Genomic DNA, 21,749 nt, shown 5'->3' with positions numbered 1-21,749 from the left:
TGTATGACATTAAAGAATGTTCTAATTTCATTTTTTTACATGTAGCTGTCCAGTTTTCCTAGCACCATTTATTGAAGACACTGTGTTTCCCCCATTGTATAGTCTTGCCTCCTTTGTCGTAGATTAATTGACCATAGGTGTGTGGGTTTATTTCTGGGCTTTCTATCCTATTCCATTGTCCTATATTTCTATTTTTGTGCCAGTACCATACTGTTTTGATGACTATAGATTTGTAGTATAATCTGAAGTCAGGGAGCCTGATTCCTCCAGCACCGTTTTTCTTTCTCTAGATTGCTTTGGCTATTCAGGGTCTTTTGTGTCTCCATACAAATTTTAAAATCCACAAACAATAAATGCTGGAGAGGGTGTGGAGAGAAGGGAACCCTCCTACACTTTTGGTGGGAATGTGAATTGGTACAGCCACTATGGAAAACAGTATGAAGTTTCCTTAAAAAACTAAAAATAGAGCTACCATATGATCTTGCAATCTCACTCCTGGGCATACATCCAGAGAAGAACATGGTCTGAAAGGATATATGCACCCTAATGTTCATTGCAGCACTGTTTGCAATAGCCAAGACATGGAAACAACCTAAATGTCCATCGACAGAGGAATGGATAAAGAAGATGTTGTACGTATATACAATGGAATATTACTCAGCCATTAAAAAGAATGAAATCATGCCATTTGCAACAACATGGATGGACCTAGAGATTGTCATACTGAGTGAAGTAAGTCAGACAGAGAAAGAGAAATGTTGTATTATATACCTTATATGCGAAATCTAAAAACAAATGAGACAAATGAACTTATTTACAAAATAGAAACAGACTCACAGACTTAGAGAACAAACTTATGGCTACCGGGGGGAAGGGTGGGGGGAAGGAATGGTTAGGGAGTGTGGGATTGACATGTACACACTGCTGTATTTAAAATGGATAACCAACAAGGACCTACTGTATAGCACAGGGAAATCTGCTCAATATTATGTAACAACCTAAAAGGGAAAAGAATTTGAAAAAGAATAGATACATGTATATGTATAACTGAACCACTTTGCTGTACACCTGAAACTAACACAACATTGTTAATCAACTATACTCCAGGGAATTCTCTCATGGCCCAGTGGTTAGGGCTCTGCACTTTCACGACTAGGGCCTGGGTTCAATCCCTTGTCAGGGAACTAAAATCCCACAAGCCGCATGGTGTGGCAAAAAAACAAAACAAAACAAAAAACTATACTCCAATATTAAATGAAAAGTTAAAAAAAAATATTCACAAAGGAAAACTTTATCTTCTTGGAAAAAAGGGAACATTTGACTATAACAATGACATATGAAAAGTAAAGTAGAATATAATATATCTTTTGAGTTGTATTAAATTTGATGTTTTCAGGTAAACAAGTACAAAATCCAGAGTTCCTTATTTTCTAATCTCGGTCAAATAAAAAGCTCAAGCTTTAAAATGTTATGATACCTCCTCTTTTGATGTCAGGGATGAAGATAAAAAGCTATCCCTCTAAAATTAGGGTTAGACTGTGCAGTCTTTCTTCTTTTTCTCATCAAGATATTATTCTTCTACACACAATTTCGATGAGGAAAACCAACCTGGATAAAGGAACATGACTTCTGTTTAAAATAATTATTTAGGAAATCAGAAATAGATGGTCAATAGCATGGTTGAATTAATAACACTCTGTTCAAAATAGAAATAAAATGTGTTCACACAGATAAATATAACTGTATTTTAAATATCAATATTATAATTAAACATGTACTCTATGTGCACACAGGCATATGTGCACTTTCATACACACACACACACACACACACACACACACACACACACAAGGACTGTTTATCCAAATTGTTAACGTACTTTGCTGATTGCATTGTGGTAATAACTCTGAGAAAGCCAGTGTTATTATTCCTCATTAAATTGGACTATATCATCTGAAAGTAAAAAACATAAAGCTGATCACATTGACAAATTTTACTAATTTAAAACACTGATACACCAATATAAAAAGCCACTGTTTATATGGTTAGCACGTTTGTTAATCCATTATTTTAATCATTATAGGATTGACAGTTTCATTCTTCTGCAAGCCAGACACATTCGATTTTTGAATCAACCCTTCTAATAACTCAGATGTCTAAGATTAAACATTTAAAATAAGTTACAATGCAAATTTGACCAAGTGAAATGCATTTGGTGTGTTTCAGGATCATAACAATTAAGAGATGATAGCTATTGTTCTAAAATAAAATTCTATGAATGTAATATTTAATGAGATTCAGAAATATTATAACACATTCACGTAAAATTTTACTCCATCATTAGTGAGAAACATAGTAATTCAACTGTCTTAAAGCATGTACATAACATTTTATTGCTGAAAGGATCAGAAACTTTTAAATTCTCACTGTGCATTGTAATGAAAGTTGTATTTACCTAACTAAAAATGTGAACTGCAAAATTGCAAGATTTCCTGTAGGAAAATATAATACCAGTTTCTTTGTGGAGTTTTTGATACATTGGTAAAGAGTATAATTACAATTGCAAACAATTATTTTGCTTGGACATTAAAAATAAAATAGTTTACCTAAATAGCAAATAATAGGAGTTTTGTCTTAATTAAATCACCTAGAAGTTCTGTCCTTGTAGTGTCTTTTTTTTTTTTTTTTTTTTGTGGTACGCGGGCCTCTCACCGTTGTGGCCTCTCCCGTTGCGGAGCACAGGCTCCAGACGCGCAGGCTCAGCGGCCACGGCTCACGGGCCTAGCCGCCCCGCGGCATGTGAGATCTTCCCGCACCGGGGCACGAGCTCGTGTCCCCTGCATTGGCAAGCGGACTCTCAACCACTGCGCCACCAGGGAAGCCCTCCTTGTAGTGTCTTTTAAATAGAATGAATCTCAAAATAATTCCAATGAATAAAGATAATGTCTTATGACATTCAAGTGCACCATTTCTAGTAAAATTCAGGTAATACGTTGGCAGCTGGTAGGAAGCTCCAAACACAGAAGTATTTCCACAGGGTTTGTTTAGATTTAGGTGGATTTCCTACAGTCACTGCGATTTTAATTCATCAGTCCTCTACAGTGGGATTTCTGAATATATAATCTGTACAGCATTTTCATCAGAATCAGCAGGAGTGCTTATTTCAAATGTGAATTCCTAGGTCCCATCAGAGACCAAATGAATCAAAATCTAGGTGGCAGAGCATGCATTTGCATTTTAATGATTTGTCCAAGTGATCCTCATGCACATTAAGTTTGAGAACGCATGTGCACCCTTAAATCCAAGTAAAGAATGTATGAAATATATATCAAGTAGTTCACAGAGTTGTTCGGTGAGCAAATGCTGTAAAATAAAACAAATAGTTTATATAATCTGACAATTATAACCTATTTCACAAACTTTAAGTACAAATGAGGAAGATTAAAAGGCTCAGAGTGTGCCAAGGTCACAGACCTCTTAGCCTTGGTGATTTTCAAGCTTGCCTGAAGAGTCCCCAGGAGGACTACAGGTACACTATAGATAACAATGTCACAATACAATCTACTGAATGAGAATCTCTTGGGGCAGAGGTCTGATAATCATTACGTTTAGCTATCTAGTCTGGTGACATTTATCATTAAGGAAGTTTGGAATATACTTCCTTGAGCATTCCCAGGCTGACACTACAAAACACTCATAATAATCTGAATTGCTAGTGTGGCATTATAGCCTTAGTTAGCCCAATCACTTTAATTTATGTCTCTAATATCTATTAACACCCTATATGCCATTACTTTTTACTTCAAAGGATTGGCTTAATACCGACATCTTATTACTGTTTTTACCTAGGATTGTTTTTAATGAATTATCATTAATGTACTCAATATTTGTACAATCTAATCTGTGAGCTGTCTGATATAATTTTCCTACATGAATTTTCAAAAGTTTCACTGCATATACAAATGCATTAATAGCATTTGTATTGAGAGTAGTTAGGGGAAATTGTCATATCTTATAATTTGACGAGGTGTGATCAGTAGTGATTTTTTCTCTAAATATTCACTTCCATATATTTTTCTATATATTTTCTATAAATTCAATATCTTGAAATATGTGTATATATTATGGCATGAGACAAACAAGCTTAGAAATGACTACTCTTATCAACACTCACATAAGTATATTGATTCAAGGCTTATAATTTTAAAAACGTCATAATGAATACAAGTGAAAACAGAAAAAGTAAAATCAGTCATCTCTCAGTTAAGAAAACATTTATACAACTGTTTAAAAATAACTGTAAAATTCAGTTGTATATATTCATTACTATACATGTAAAACCAAAAACTCAGTTCCTTAAAAGATTCTCCTTCAAGAATAATCTGTAGTTTAGAGTGGCTTAAATGTCCAGCTTCCTTGCCTGTTCTTTGCCAGTGTTTTCTGTGCTGGGAAGCAGAGAATGCAAAGGGCAGCACCGTATTCTGGTCCTGCAAGAGAAACAGAATGGTAAGATTTGGGAGATACAAGGTGCACTAATTATGTCACAGAGACTAGAACAGCAGTGATTTTTCCCCCATTATTAGTATTTTATATCAGTAGAATCTATTTAATATATTCAATAATTCTATTATTTCTAAGACCTTCCACAAAAGGGCATTACAATCCTTTTAGTTTATTGCAAACATATATATTTTTTAAAGTGGATTCACTTTATTTATTTTTTGGCTGCGCTGCAGGATTTGTCAGAAGACAAACAGTAAGTTGTGAGCTCCATTTTGCCCAACTACTTTTTTCTTCACACCCTGGAGAATCTGGTGTCTGGAACTGTAGAGACATCATCATGTTACCACCCCTTCTCCTCTCAGGTTGAATCCACTGTGACAGAACACTCATGTCCTTAAGAGGCAAGGCCTAGCAAATAGCCTCTCACAAATCCACTGAACATCACAATGTCCTGTTTGATAAATTCTGTTGCTGCTTCAATTATATTGCTGATTTCAGGTGCTGCTTTATTTGCTCATTTCTGAATCAGGTCTTCCTGCTTTCTTTATATCTTTTATCAACTCTGTCTCAGTTGATTTGCACATAGTTACTTTGACTGGTAAATCTGAAGAAGATGGCCAGCAGCCTACTGTTGCTGTAAGTTTTCCAACTTTCTGGAACAAAAATCCTGCACAATGGCCAGTGCAATCTGGATGGCTACTGAGTATTGTTCTACCGGAAGTGCCAAACTATGGCCAAACATAGATTCTACCAGCGGTGTCTTCATGTATACTGAGTTAGGTCCAATATGAATCATCATCACTTTCATATTCAGGTGAGAGAGATCCCATCTAGACTGGCCTGGCCTTGGAATCCAGAACCAAGTGAAGAGGACTCAGCTGTCAAAGGGGGGCAAAGAGGGCCTGGGGTTGGAAGAAAGGGTCATAGACGCAGAAGTAAGCACTTCATGAAAACTAAGCAAATGGTATTTCTAGGTAAATCAGTCTTTCTGTGCTGGACTAATTAAAAGAACTTCACAGCTCTCTATCCCCAAGCTTTCTCACCCTCTGGAATTGAGGGCTTTTACTGCTTCCCCCATTATTTTTTTAATTAAGTAATGAATAGTATTTTATTATTATTATTATTATTGGCTGCATGGCATGGCATACATGATCTTTCCTCCCTGACCAGGGATTGAACCTGTGCTCCCTGAAGTAGAAGCATGGAGTCTTCACCACTGGACCCCCAAGTAAGTCCCTGAAGAGTATTTTATAGATAAGAAAACTTTAGCCTCAGCAGGATAAATTTGAGGACAGTTCCAACAGCTAGTTTCCCAGAGATGCACTTGAAGTGGTCCTTACAGTTTTTGCAAACTAGAATACCTGATAGTGTTTATCAGTGCAACACGTCAGGTGCAGTGTAAAGGTATGGGTACTGAAAAAGTAATATTGACCCTAACTATGCATTCACACACAGGCATTTACAGATTTTTACCCAGTCTTTGAATTAAAAGATAGATTCTCTGAGTCTGATCAATGTCAGCCTCTTGAGATGCACTAAAATGAAATTCAGAAAAAGTTGAATAACTTAAACTACTCTGGAGTTACAGATAACTGAAGTAGAAAGCCTCTTAAGCAATGTGAGAGAAGAAAAAAAGGGGCAAAAATCTACCTACTAGCTTGGTTTGTAGAACTCATGTTTTTAGGAGTTGGGAGAAAAGAAACTTTGGAGCAGGTGTTTCATGTGACAGATCATTAGATCTGTTATCTAGGTCTGTATTAGATCTGTATAGTATCTATTGAGATACTACAGATGAGGAAAGATGTTAAGTGTATTTGCTTTGTATCATCAATGGAGATTTTTTGCTGCCTCTGAAAGCTTGCTGTCAAGATTTAATTTAATATTTAATTAATTTCCTCTCTGCCGATCTGTGATTTCCCTTAATGCCATTTCCTTAATGCCATTTCCCTTAATGCCATTTCCTTTTCTAGAGAGATCACAGATTACTGTAAATTATTTGTGTTCAGTGAGGATGGGCATAACGGTAGTAATAATGAGAACAAGAATAGTGACTGGCCATTTATACATAAAATGAATTCTGTTAGAAACACCTATAAATATTGTACCAGCGTTATTAATTGGCTTAATAAGATCAATTGGCATAATAAGATCTAAGTTGTTTATTATAAATAAAATGAATAAAAATTCACTAGTCAGCAATAGATATTAGTATTTTTCTTTTTTAAAAATCTCTTCTTTGCTAGCCCTAAATGCTTTATTTCTTAGGGGTCTAATGTTGACTTCACTAGTCTTAGTGGAGTTACCAGCTTGTGGCTGAATCACGCTCACTCTAGTATTCAGACATGGTTTGACACATCTAAATTAGGGTGAGGAAGATTATTCCAGAATATCGAGGCTCTCTTTTGTCAGGAATTGGGGGATGGGGACTTATTCTGAATAAAGAGGAAGTGAAGACTGGAAAGGTTACTTGGTCAACAGAGAGAAAAGATTAGCCTGAAAATAGAAACTGTCATTCCCAACATTCTCAAGCTCAGACTGCATCAACATATGAATACTTGGCACTAAGTAAATGGTTATAAAAAAACACATCTAATTCCCAGTCTGTAATCTACCAGTGACATTAAAAAATAAGATACCACCACTGGTGATGATGTAAGTGTTGTTTTCGAGAAGGGCTGCTAGTACAGCTTATGATAGCATCTTAATAAACAAAATATTAGTTTTGAGTTGTAATGAGGATTAAAACTTAGATTGAGAATCAAGCTTCTCTGCATATATGTATGTATAAGGAGAATCTATTTTTCCTTAAAACACCTGCATTGTATCACTTTAGAGGTAAAGGATGGTTTTCTCCCTTCTTAAATCTCCTCTTGATAAATATATTTTCATTGGAAGATGTTTTAAGTAGTCCCTCATCTAAGTGGAAAGATTACAGGTACCATAACAGGGAATCTTCAAGAATATAAGGAAAATATTTTAGTCCGAATCAGTTCTTACATGAGATGATATCAAGTCACTAGTTAATTTCTAGAAAGAATAAATGCCATGGGCATAGAAAAATAGGAACTGATGAATAAGAAAGGCAATCTTCATCAAGGTTTGTTTCTTGGAATATGTATAGCTAGAGCCTGTATGACACTTTTCGTTTTATTTTAATTGCTAATACAATTTTTCTATATTTTAAAAATTGATATTGTTCATATTAAGAACATTTATTTGAAATGTCTTACAAAGCATTCTAACACATCCTGAAACAGTGTAGTTTTTCTTTAGCTGCTGTACTACCTCTCTACCCTCCCTCAATAAAACACACAAAACACCTTACTACAACCTTAATACTTTAAAATTTTTTTAAAAACTCTAAAATTACAGCTCAAATAATTATTTAACCAATAAAAATAACATTATTTTATGAGACTCATTTTAGGGAGTATTAGTTATTATCTTGTAATTCTACATTTTTTCTCATTCTTCCCTTCCATTTTATTTCCGCTCCTCTTTTAGCATACCTTCATACGTCTGTCATCCTTTTGCTCACGAGAAAAAAAGGTGACATTTTTAAATATCAAGTAATATGTGTTATAGCTTTGCTAAACATTTCACCACCAGTTTGTTGCAAGAGATTTATAAATCAGATTTTCATTAAAAAGGAGAAAGAATCAACACCATATGTTGTGCTAAATCCTATGCAGCTGCTGCTACAGCAGCTTAATAATGTGTGAACTAGAAGGCATTCAGTACTCTGTGTGATATACAGGACTGTAACTTCTTTCAAATGTTGTGATTTTTTTTTAATATTAAGATTAAAATCTAAGAAAACATGGTAAAATGGAATAACTTAGAAGTGTTAACATTTATTTTATAGAAAAGAGAGTTGCTAAATGGGTATCTATAACTGAAATTAAAATACCCAAGTACTCTTGAAATTGAAATAGAAAAGCAGGCTCAAACAAAAATGTTGTATATTAATGCAGCTCCTCTTGTAATCTGAACTTCATTGCAATGTACTTTTGCCTAAATATCCATCTAGTTGGCATTTTTATTACAATTCTGCAAATGGAAAGAGAGCAAATGAACCATTTACTGCCTTTATTTTCTAAGTATAATCATGTTTCTGTTTTCCATTCAATGATAGCCAACTCTTTTCCACTCCAACATAAAACATTCTTGAGTGTTAATGATCAGTTATGGTAAGAGGTTGATATCGTACCCCATGCTCATTTATATTACAATGTACAGAATGTCAGAATCAGTTATTTATAAACTTTAGTTGAGAGGTCAGGAAATAATACCCTAATGTAAAACTGTGCATATTTTAAATAATATTTATGGGCCAACCACATATGAGATATAAACACTACCCTACATATACATCTTAAATTTATTAGATTTGAAGTAACAACACTGAAGGAGGAAAATCATTTTTAAAAGCACCATAAAGCAAGACAGTAATTTTCTTCTTAAGTGTGCTTTTTTTAGATTTGTTTTTTATTGAGGTAATGTCAGTTTATGACATTATGTAAGTTCCATGTGTACAACATGGTATTATCTACTTCTGCATACTTTTCAACATGTTCACCACCAAAAATGTAGTTTCTGTCCATCACCATACAGCTGATCCCATTAAATGTGCATCTGCACATGGAAATTACATGCTTCTCTTTCATTGAAAAGAAACACCTCATGATAATGATGATTAATTTTCCTATGTTAATATAAATTTGCATTATTTCTGCATGTATCATGATAGAACAGAATGAGTTCATGAATTAGTGTGAAAAAATGTTTCCTTGCTATAGAAATAAGACAGGTGGCTATTTTCCATCTAGTATAAGGACATTATAAGAGCAATCTATAGACCAATATTCTTAATGAATATAGACAAAGAATGTTCAAAAAATACTCGGAAAAAATGCATCCAACAATATATAAAAAATGAATATATATATTCATTTATATATATAAAATGAATCCAAAAAATGAATATATATATTCATTTATATATATAAAATGAATCCAAATATATAAAAAATGAATCCAACAATATATAAAAATAAGTATATACGGCTAAATGGGCTTCATCCAGAGAATGCATTGGCAGTTTTATACGTAAAAACTATCGATATAATATACTCTATTTAAATGACACACAGCACATGATCATCTCTGATACTGATATAGTCGGATATTCACAGTATATTCTCTATTTAATGCCTACTAGGATGACTAAAGTCAAAAGGACAGATCATAAAACTAGCTGGCCAGGATGTTGAGAAATTGGTGGTAGGAATGTAAAATGATATAGACTCCATGGGAAATAGTTCAGCTGTTTCTCAAAATGTTAAAAATAGAGTTACCATATAATCCAGAAATTCCCCTCCTCGGTATTTTCATATGTATATACCTATGAATAATAAAAACATATATCTACCATAACTTCTCTTCACTTTTTCACAGCAGCATGGTTTATTAATAGACAAAAAGTAGAAATAATCTAAATGTCCATCAACTGATAAATGAGCAAATAAAATGTGTTATATCCATACAATGAAATATTATTCATTGTAAGAATTAAGTAATGATACATGCTACAATATAGAAAAACCTTGTAAATTTTATTCCAGATATAAAAAGACATCCACAAATACGACATATTGTATGAGTCCATTTATACAGCATAATTAAATTAGTAATTCACAAAAAGGGGCATATTAAAATATTCAAGTGTACAGTAACTAAACAATTCACTTACAAATAACACTTGGGACAAAAAAATACTCAGGAAAATAGAAAATATTTTAATGAGTAAATATGGAAACACAGTAGATCAAAATTTGTTCAATAGAGCTAAAACAGTCTTGAGATATGTGTCTTTAAGTATTTATATTAGAAAAAAAAGAATTATGAATACAATGACTTAAATTATTCCCTTAAGATGCTGGAAAAAGAAAATCAAATTAAACCCAAAGAAAGTAGAAGAGAGAAAATTAGAAAGGTAAGAGTTGAAATTAATAAAATAAGATAATTGTACCTATAATAATTAACAATAATAATTAGATTAAAATTTTAAAGAGAAAATGCAATAAAATAAAAATCTATGAACTCAAAATAAATTTCATTAATTGATTTCTATGATAGACTATTGATGGAGTTCTCATCTTCATTTGTGTTCTTCCATCTCTGATGTTTCACCTTCTTTTAAAAGCTTACATAATTAGGTCAGCCACACAAGAATAATCTCCCTTCTGCATAACACACAGTTAGCTTATTAGTAAACTAATCACAGAAGTGATATCCCATTATATTCCAGACTACACCCACAGTCAAGAGAAGGAGATTATATAAGTCATTTACACTACAGTGCAGGGATCTTAGGGGAATATCTTAGAATCTTCTCTATCACATGATTAGAATATACGGACATGAGGGAATTCCCTGGTGGTCCAGTGGTTAGGACTCTGGGCTTCCACTGCAGGGGGCCTGGGTTCAATCCCTGGTCAGGGAACTAAAATCCTGACAGTCGCATGGCACAGCCAAAAAAAAAACAAAAACAACAACAACAACAAAACAGGTATGAATTACCATGATTAGTTGTGTACTTATTTTGTGTGCTATTTCCATAGTTTACATTAATCATTAAAAAATTATTCTTAAGTATTCTTGAAGCATTAAAAATGAGCTACTGGGCTTCCCTGGTGGTGCAGTTGTTGAGAGTCCGCCTGCTGATGCAGGGGACGCGGGTTTGTGCCCCGGTCCGGGAAGATCCCACATGTCATGGAGCGGCTGGGCCCGTGAGCCATGGCCGCTGAGCCTGCGCGTCTGGAGCCTGTGCTCCACAACGGGAGAGGCCCCAGCAGTGAGAGGCCCGTGTACTGAAAAAAAAAAAAAAATGAGCTACTGTTCTAGGGGGTACACTAATTTTGTTAAACATTTTAGTCTAGAAGCCTTCTTCATCTTTGCTTCTAGTAGCAACTCCCAAAGGAAATCACTATCCTGATTTCTGACAATATAGATTATTTCTCTCAGGCAATTTTGAAAATCAGTTCTGGAATTAGTCTTTCCAGTTTTTATCTTTACATCTTTCCTTCTTTTCCATTGCTTCAAAATTGACATCTCATCCTCCTCCCACAAACAATAACAACAACAACAAAATATATATATTTCCTTAGAGAAACCGAATGATTCTTAGAATTAGGAGGGGAGCAATGTTATTTACCAGCAGAGTGTTACAACGATCTGCCCCAGCGCCCTTCCTTACCCCAGCATGCATTTCATTAAGAGTTTGCTATGTCAAATAAGTACAAAAATATTGAGAGTGCAGATAGCATGTGGAAGGTCATCGTTGTTGCTTGTTTTTCTGCACTTGTTGCCTTTTCTACTGATATAGAGAAACTGACAGAAAAATCTTGTCTCTAACACCATTTACATGTTTACAAATTTGATGATAAGCTTAATTTTATAATAAATATTATTTTTTCTTGAGTTTCCATCTACATGCCACTCAACAGCATTTGACCTTTACTTCATATTTTCAGAGGAGTCATTATTACTAAATTTTGTGGGTTTTAATATGTTCCTTTGACATCCATAAATCTAGCTTCAATAATAAACATTAGAAAGAGGCAGATGGAAAAAAACAAAAGAATAAATTTTAAAAATTGAAAAAGAGCAAAAAGTTGCAAAATAGGGAAAATAAGAAAGGTCTATACTGCCTGAAAAATATCAGTTGTATTTGAGTGTTATTAATGTCATAGTAGATATTTTACGTATTGATTAATTTAATTCATGACTAAAATTAATAATTTTTTATCTTCTCAAATATCCTGGTGTTCCACTGGGCTTACCAAAACCCAGTATTTATTTTACTATTCCTAAATCCAGGCATTAAAAATTACAAGTTAATTCTGTTAAAAATGTGTCCTTATATCTTGTTAATGGTTCTTTAGGAGGCTTTACAACATGAAATTTTATGTTAATACTAAAATAGATTTCTACTATGTGAAGATACCCAAATTTAGTGCAGTGCACAAAGTTTTATGAGATATTTCCTGTTATGCTCTGCCAATATATACAGTTTATGATTTTTAATTTATTTTTCATGATATTTATGATTTTTTATTCATTTAAAACATTTTTCCTTTTCAATTTGATTAGTTTTACAGCTATTCACTAGTCTCTTCTCAATCTTTCTCCCTTTCATTCATTCTTTCTTTCTTTCCTCTTTTTAATTTTCTGACTATGTCATTATTGCAATTTTTCATTTTGATCTTGTAGTCTATTTGGCCATACAAACTCTAGAGCTTCTCATAGGAGTGAATGAAACCTCTATTTCAACTACATCAAGGTTCAAACTCTCATTGTTTCCTTTCCTTTATGGCAATTGTGACTAAGAGCACCGTCTGATACATCTCATGCAAATAAATGTCTCCAATTTGGTTTCCAGAGGACCTCAATCCAGCATCGTTTTTAATACATCAACTCCTTTCTTCCTATCTAACCTCTATCTTCCTATCTAACCTTCCTATCTAGCACAGATCATTGCTGTTCCTGACAACCAAACTTGCACTCTCTACTTCACGCTTCACCAGTTCTCACTGACAATCATTACGAAATTGAAAATGGGTACAAGGACATCATGTCTTTGCAGAAAGAATGCACATACCTCCAGCAGATGTTCCACTTGGAGCAGAGAGAAGGCAGGAAAGTCACTGTGAAACCATCCTCCCTAGTTCATTTTCTACAAATGAACACGTAAGAGGCTTCCAACTGTTAAATGCTTAAATCTAGTGGTATGAAGCCAAAATGGTGCAAGAAGTAATGCCTGCATCCCACCCACGTCTTTAAAAAACACTAAAAAGCTGGAATGGATAATAAATTCACAAATTTAAATGATAAAAAACTTAAAGAGGTTCACTTTATATCACGCTTGTGTCATTTGGAAGCAGAGTGAAAATCTACAATGACATATTTGAACTCAGAGAATTTCTACAGAATCTGCTTTCATATATCCTCTTCTGAATTACATTTTGCATTTGGTTCCCATAGAAATCCTGAAATCTATAGTTTTATTACAATTGGTTTTTATGACCTTTACTATTCTATCTAACTGATTTATAAATAAGGAAACATTTTTAAACAAGTGCTATTGTGTTAAAATAATGTCAATGTATTTAATTAAAATTTAAATGAAAGAAAACATCCACCCTCTAGAAAATCCTTCTAGAATTTTTCCTTAAATTCCAGGTCACCATGCCTCACACAGTGGATGAGGTAGTAAAAAGAGAATATCAAGAATTGAAATATTTAAGCATAAGCAATTCAGAATTTGCAAGAAAATTCTTAAGCAACCTTTAGAGTAAAATATATGATTTGAATTAGTTGAGCATATTAGAAACGGTTACCCATGTGAGGCATAAAATGAGGAAAGGAATAGTTGCCGATATGAATAAAGTGTGTGTGTGTGTGTGTGTGTGTGTGTAGAAGGAGATACAAGGGGAGGAGTAGTATTGATAAAGATGACTTAACTAAAGGTGTTGGTTTGCATAGTTATAAGAAATAAGCATGACTCTGAAAAGAGCTCATTCTGCTAGTTACGGAAAAGTCTTAGATGCCTAAGGGATTTAGTTTGATGACAGAGGTACTACAAAATAAAGGCATTTTGTGAAACAAATTAAAGCAGGAACACAAGCCCAGAGTAGAGCAATGGAAGGTACTGGATGTAAGTGGACACTGAAGTAGAAATTGAAGACTTCAAGTCTGGGCAGAGGGCAGACTGGGCATGATCTACAGATGCAAAAGAAAAGTCTAGGGTAAGAAGAGGCACAAGAGCAATAGAAAGACAGCTTTTTGTTTATGACTATTAAATTTGTGTGGTTGGGAGAAAATGAAAGTGGAGATACCTTGAAGGTAGCTTTGAATAGATAATTAGAGAAACAAAAAATTAGAGCACTGGTTGTTAATATGAGGTTTGTGGCCACAAACGTGATAGTTAAAGCATAAAAGTAGATGAGCAACTTGGGAGAAGTATTCATTGAGGAGGATGGAGCTGTGAGCTTAGACTATCCTTTGGACAATAAACTCAGAAAAAAATGTCATATACACTACTGAACAGAAACTTGCTTACTAGTGAAAAATCTGTGCCATAGCAAACCTCCCCAAGTCTGCACTAAAGAAAATAAATGGTTTAAACACTTTTACTACTTGCCTGCCGTATGTTATTAATTGCACTGACTGAGTGAGTGACTACTTGTGCAACTGCTATAAAGTGAACTAAATTTCAGGAATAAAAAATATATGGCATTCATTGAGTCAAAAGTAAAGTTGACTATTAAATGAAATATGTTGAAAAGCATTCATTTTAAAATGCACTTTAACTTCTGGGGTTGAAAGTATTTTTCATATTTACAGCAAGATTCATTCAACTATATTTATCTTACAAGAGAATAAAACGAGAGGGATATAATTCAAAACTTGCAGAGGCTGGAAACTTTCTATTTGATAAATTTCTAGAATTTATTGATTAAAGATATCTGTCATAGATGTGATAATATTTTTATTTTATTTTTGTTCTTATTTAACACATAGTTTTCACACCCTTTTAAGTGAAAACTTTAGAGGATTTACTAATTATTATAAAAACATTATAAAAAGTATTTAATGACCTCCAACTATTAAAACTATAATCATGGCTAATTCAGGTTATGAAATAAATCTATTAACAGACTTAGCTTTGCAGGATAAATCATATACTAGATAAATAAAGAAAATAAGAACACATTTGACCAGTTTCTTATTTCTGATAGAAATACACCAGTAACTTATCTTAATATTAATGAAAAAATGAGTATTTTTGTATCATTGTAGAAAGACTTTGAAAACACTTTCATAAGCGCACATGGAAATTCACTCTGACGCTACTTCAAATAGGCAAATAGGAAAATGGTGAAGAATCATTTACATAATGGACAAATGTAAATTCATTCGAGTTGTAGAGAGAAGCTCCCTGCTGTCTTGATTATATTATGCTTTCCTGTCACTACATAAGCTCACACAAAACTGAAAAAAAATTAACATTGTGCAGTTATAAGTCTGAAGCAAAGGAACACCAGTGCAACTTTTCATTGGTTTCTTCACCCTTAAAATCTCAGCTCATGAATTATCCTTGCTACAGATATTTGACACACAAAATCATTTTCTTGGAAGATATGGAATGGCATATATGAGAATCCAGCTTTAACTGCTAACTTTAAAGAATTTAAGGTAAAGGAAATTACATTTTATTGTGGTTGCTCATGATTGTTTGTTCAATGAGTTGTCACAGAATCCAATTTCCACATTACCCATTTTCTGTGTAATAAATTGATTCTTTTGTTTCATTTATGGGGAAGTGATATTTCTACAGTCTTCTTAACTTATTACAAAATGTATTTCATAAATCACCAGTCTTATGGAGGATGAAACATCTGTTTACATAATAGTACTTGCTCAGTTTTAAACAGTTATAAGTACGTGACTTGGCAACCAGTTGACAGTATGAGAAATATATTTCTAGTGATATTTATTTCATGACACAATTCTGTCGCACATAAATAAAATGAAAAATAATCTTAAAAGGTAGGAAATACATACAAAATAAACACAAATATAGCATTCATAACCCACAGAAGCTCAGTGTTCTAGAATTACTCTATCAATTAATATAAATCAAAGGCTAAACTCCCTCTCCCCTCATTTCTGTAAATGGAGAGTATACTAGTGTAGGGGTGATTAGCTAAGTCTACCAACTCTGACTCTCTGCGACTTTCATTTGTAAGAAGTTTGATCTTTGGCAAGTTTCTTAAATTTTTGGTGACTCAAATTCTTCACTGAAAACAGAGGGAACAACAGTTTTACCTCATACATTATAGTGATATTTAAGTGATAATCCAGGTAAAGCACTTCAACAATACCTGAGTCAGATAGCGTGCATTAATGTTGGCAGTCATTATCATTGTTTATATTATTACAACTACCACTATTGTTGTTGGTTTTATTATTATAAATATACTTTAAAATTTTCCAAGGGAGCTCTATTCCAGCTCAATCTGAAATCACCAAAATTGAGGCTTATTTTTTGCAACTGCTGACATCCTACCACTAATGTGTCCTTTGCATTACTCTCCAAATTGTCAATAACAACTTTGATTGTATTCAGTAAACAAAATATGGGCATTAAGGAGGTGTTGGGTTGCACCCCACTGGCCTTCAAGGCCTGTAGTTGCCCAGCTTCAAGACAAAGAAAGAGCCCGGAGTCAGTGACAGAGACATCAATGGTTTAATGGATAGCGGGATCTTATACTTCTGAAGCAACACCCCACCATGTGCAGCAGATGGTGGGCAGCACATGGTGCCAGTCTTTGCTCCTGGGGGGAAGAGGAGATTGCCACTTATAGGGGGAATTGAAGTCAGGTTAGCTCATTGGTTATCAGGGAAACTAGCAGCGGGCATGCCCCTCACCTCCTCTTTGATAAGAACAATCTCTAGCTGGGGCCTGGGGACAGTATGTAGGAAGGTCAGTCATGTGAGTAGGGTGTAGCTAGACCCCAGGCACTGGTCTAGCTGGGGATGTACAGAGAGCAAGAGAACAGCAACTTCCAGTGACCTGACCACACAGGAGAGAACTCATAACCAAACACAAAACAGCAAATGACTTAACTGTGGAATCTTTGGCATCCTTATCTTCCTCAGTTTATCCATAGAACCCAATCATCCCCTTGTAGTTCATCACAGCCTTTTGCGTTCAAATCTTTCTTTTTTTCTTATTCCAAGTTACCACACATTCTAGGCTTATCATAAACTAAAGAAAATGTAAAAATCCCTTTAGAAGAAAGCTAATTTAATATTTATTATTTCAATTCAGACTTGCAGGAGATAAAGTGGAGTGCGAGAAGATGGTCACGTCCCAGGTCTCAGGCGAGTCCCTGGGACGGCTGCCAAGTGTGGATTCTTGGCTTCGCACAGGAAAGAGTTCAAGAGAGAGCTATAGTAAAGTGAAAGAAGGTTTATTCAGGGAGATACATACTCCACAGAGTGTGGGCCATCTCTGAAGGTAAGAGGCCCCAGGGTACAGGGTTGTCAGTTTTTATAGGGGTGAGTAATTTCATAGACTAATGAGTGGGAGGATTATTCCAACTATTTGGGGGAAGGGATGGGGATTTCCAGGAATTGGGCCACCGCCCACTTTTTGGTCTTTTATAGTCAGCCTCTTAACTGTCATGGTGCTGGTGGGTGTGTCATTTAGCATGCTAATGTATTACAATGAGCATATAATGAAGCCCAAGGTCCACTGGGAGTCAAATCTTCCGCCATCTTGGACCAGGTTGGTTCTAAACAGTTTTTGTCATGTCCTATGGCTATATCATTCTTTTAAAGGTTGTGCCCTGCCCCCTTCCCTCCTTATTCAAGACCATTTGTCGTTTATTGATTTACTTAAACAAAACAAATAAACCAATTTTTTTTTTTTTTCTGCACAGGGTCTGGTGCTGTCAGGCAGCAGGCTTTGTTGGGAAAGAACACAGCTCAGGAGCAGGGTATCTGGGAGGCAGAGCCTGCCTTGATTACAGCGGCTCCGAATTCTATTTTTTTTTTTTTTTTTCTGTACGCGGGCCTCTCACTGTTGTGGCCTCTCCCATTGCGGAGCACAGGCTCCGGACGCGCAGGCTCAGCGGCCATGGCTCACGGGCCCCAGGCGCTCCGCGGCATGTGGGATCTTCCCGGACCAGGGCACGAACCCGCGTCCCCTGCATCGGCAGTTGGACTGTCAACCACTGCGCCACCAGGGAAGCCCCCAATTCTTTAATCTTTGCTTCTCCTCTTTGAGGTGCTTGTCTTGCTCCCAAAATCATTTTTACTCCAACAGTAAATTCTGTAAGTTGCTTAAGACTTATATGCATTTGAATATAAAAATTATTTTCCTTTAACCAAAAAAAAAATTAAAGTATTGCAAAAGTCAGCCTCCATCCTGTATAGAACTTTGTAAATTTGAAGTTTTGTATCCATGTACTTTCTTAGCAGCAATTGATTTCCTTGAGATAAACCCAGTTCATGATGGGCGTCTCAGGCTTTATGATAACTGGCTGCCCTGTGTTAAATAAAGCACTTCATCTTTGCTAAGGCAAGGTATCAAAAAGAAGTGATGTCTCAGAAGGAAAGTTATATGTAGGAACTATTATAGCTTTCTCCAAAATTCCAAAACTCCATTCTGTGAACCATTTATACCAGCCTGCAAAAGGTTCAATACATTTGTTTTCTGCCATAAACACTTAAAACAAAATTGGATCCGTTGAGTCATATGGTCCAAGCAGAACAGCTTTCTTGGCAGATGGACATGTTGCAGAAACTTAGTCTCACTCAAAACTGGCAGCTTTTCAGGATACTAAATAAATGAGTAAGAATAATACAGCAAAGTGAGATATATGTGGCATTCCAAATCTAAAGAGACCCATAGACTGTTAAAACTTTTCTCAATAGTAGAGGGACAAGATGCAGCAATTTATCTCTCATCTTGGAAGGGATATTTCAACATTCCTATGAGATGGAACCCCTAGAAATGTCACCAAGGTGGCAAGTCCCTGAATTTTGTGGGATGCATTCCCAAATTCTAACATGCATGTCAAAGTCTCTAGAGTTGCTGATACTTCCTCTTCATCAGATGCAAAATCACCGCATCATAAATGTAATGTATAAACATGACATAAACATGAAGCAACACCCCACCATGTCATGCATGTCAAAGTCTCTAGAGTTGCTGATACTTCCTCTTCATCAGATGCAAAATCACCGCATCATAAATGTAATGTATAAACATGACATACTTTTGAATTGAGAGGTGTTTCAGGTCATTACAGACTAGACTATGACAGAACGCTTAACAGTTAATATACCCCTGAGCTAGAATAGTACAATTGTGTTTCTGGCTCTACCTGCTGAAAGCAAACTACCTCTTTGCTCAAAAGTTTAGAGAAGAAAAGCATTGTCCACATCTATCATTGCCTATCAGTTGACAGGAGATGTAATGATTTGCTCCAGCAATGAAACTACATCTAGATTAGCAGATGCAATTGGAATCACTGCATGATTATATTTTCAATAATTTCATTTCATAATGGTTATTTACATCTGTCCTCTGCACAAGCAAAATAGGTAAGTTGAATTAGCTGTGGTAGGAATAAACTCCAGCATTTTTAGTGGCTTGATAGTGATGTTAATCTCTGAAATCCCTCTTGGGATGTGATGTTGTTTCCGGTTTTATATTTTATGTGTAAAGGAAGATCTAGGGGTTTTCACTAGGCTTTCCCTACCATAACAAAGCCCTTTCCACGGGTTAAAGAACCAAGTCCGCTGATGAGCATGTGCTATCTGATTATGTATTTTGGAACTCAGAAGATAGTCACGGTGTGGGTTTAGGTGTCCACTGGGTCTACTATGAAATGGACACACTCCATTGATTATGTGACCTTCATAAGCCTCTCTTCTGACTAGTACATTACAGTTCTATTTTTATCTCCAGGCATCAGTGGGAGGTCAGAGTCAATGTCAAATGCCCTTGAAAAGTCTGATAATTTCACCTTCACCAGTTCATAGTAACCATGGTAAATATTTGCAGGTCTTTAGGGAAAAGCTAGGAGAAATATTAACAATATCCATTTTGGGCTATATAGCTAGGTCTTTCCTCAAGAGGACTCAGTCTTCTTTTCATTAAAATGACTCTGGTTACTGTAAACTGGTTGAGGGATGTCTGTGACTGTATTGTGTTCTAAAACAGATCACGGTTAACACATTTGGGAATTTTTACTTTTACAAATTTAACAGACTACTCATTTATTTTAGTTCTAGGTACATAATGATGAACTATTCAACACCAAAATCTTTGCAGCATAGACATTCTGATTCCTGCTTCAGCTCTGCTCTGCAGTGGAGTTACCATTACTATTTTATCTCTGGAGATTAAGTGCCTCTATTTGCCATCTGCCACCCTGGAATTCCATTATCCCCATTGATTTCTGGGAGCCCAGATCCATGGCAGTAGTTTCTGCTTATATTTCTGAACAATAGAAAGTAATCACAGGGACTTCCCTGGTGGTCCAGTGGTTAAGAATGCAGGGGACGCGAGTTCCATCCCTGGTTGGAGAACTAAGATCCCACATGCCACAGGGCAACTGAGCCGGTGTGTCGCAACTACTGAGCCCGTGCACTCCGGAGCCCGTGCACCACAACTAGATAGCCCACGTGCTGCAAACTACAGAGCCTGTGCACTGTGGAGACCATGAGCCACAACTAGAGAGAAGCCTGCACATCGCATCTACTGAGCCTGTGTGCTCTGGAGCCTGTGCACCACAACTAGAGAGAAGCCTGCTCGTCGTAATGAGGAGCTCATGCACCACAATGAAAGATCCCTCAGGTTGCAGCGAAGGTCCCACTTGCGCCACCCAAGACCTGATGTAGCTAAATAAGTAAATATATATTTAAAAAGAAAAAAATATGTAATCACAAAGGAGCTCATTAAGGACACTGTGGACTCCCCATGAATATATTTCTTCCAGACTTAATGAAGAGAGTGTATTCTGATCCACCTGAGGGGTGCATAAATAAACAAATATGACATCATAAATACATTCTACTGTTCCGATCTCACTAAGACTTTGGTTATATCCCTCAGTAATATGACAGGGAATTTCTAGCATTTAATTTAATTAAATGTAAGCACTTTTTGGTCCCAGATTTTAGTCATTTGCAAAGGAAAATGTTAAAGCTACTCCTATCTTCTTGATTTAACATATTGAATCCAGAATCTTGGCTAAGTGAGACTTTATTGCTCTCCTCAGCCTGAGCCAAATTTGTATTTCTTCTACCTTAATCTAAAAACCTTAGGATTAATTCTCACTTGTTTACCTAGGTTTTGGTAAATGTAGAATGTTAAAATCATATGTGAAAAATTTTTGGTATGTGTAATACTTTCCATGTCACACTTTGTACATTACCTTCTGGGCCCTGATGGAACTTGACTCTGGTTATAGATGTAGGAGCATTAAGAATTGTTGGAGATAGGATATGGAGAGGATTAGCAGTCTCTTCTTGCAAGAGAACTGTCTCAGTGGGGAGGAAATTATAGTTTCTTCAAATAAGAGGAAACTAACGTCTTTAAAACAAGAGGTTGAAGAGATAATTCTAAAAGAAAGGCAGTTTAGCAGAGTTTAAAAGTTCAACTT

The 21,749-nt window shown here is 35.4% G+C and overlaps 1 protein-coding gene across 8 annotated transcripts in view; it reads left to right on the top strand.

The window, feature by feature from the left end:
* LOC111171347 (uncharacterized) overlaps window positions 1-21,749 on the top strand; it is a 225,266-nt gene that overhangs the window by 69,921 nt on the left and 133,596 nt on the right. For 2 of the 8 annotated variants that reach the window (XM_089922999.1, XM_089922996.1), the window contains 2 exons: window positions 5,674-5,731; window positions 17,402-21,749. The exon at window positions 17,402-21,749 is cut by the window's right edge and continues 15,615 nt beyond it. The exons of 4 other annotated variants lie outside the window; for them this stretch is intronic. In XM_089922999.1, coding sequence (XP_089779125.1) covers window positions 5,674-5,731; window positions 17,402-17,588 — 245 coding nt within the window. In that variant the 3' untranslated portion in view covers window positions 17,589-21,749. Of the gene's footprint in view, window positions 1-5,673 lie in introns of all 8 variants that reach the window. 2 more of the 8 variants (XM_089922997.1, XM_089922980.1) reach the window with 2 other exon arrangements.

This window comes from Delphinapterus leucas, chromosome 13, assembly GCF_059928025.1.
Source record: "Delphinapterus leucas isolate spDelLeu-1000000601 "Yukka" chromosome 13, BTC_Dleu_Yukka2, whole genome shotgun sequence".
In the NCBI taxonomy this organism is placed as follows: Eukaryota; Metazoa; Chordata; class Mammalia; order Artiodactyla; family Monodontidae; genus Delphinapterus; species Delphinapterus leucas.
This window is presented reverse-complemented; position numbering and strand designations above follow the sequence as displayed.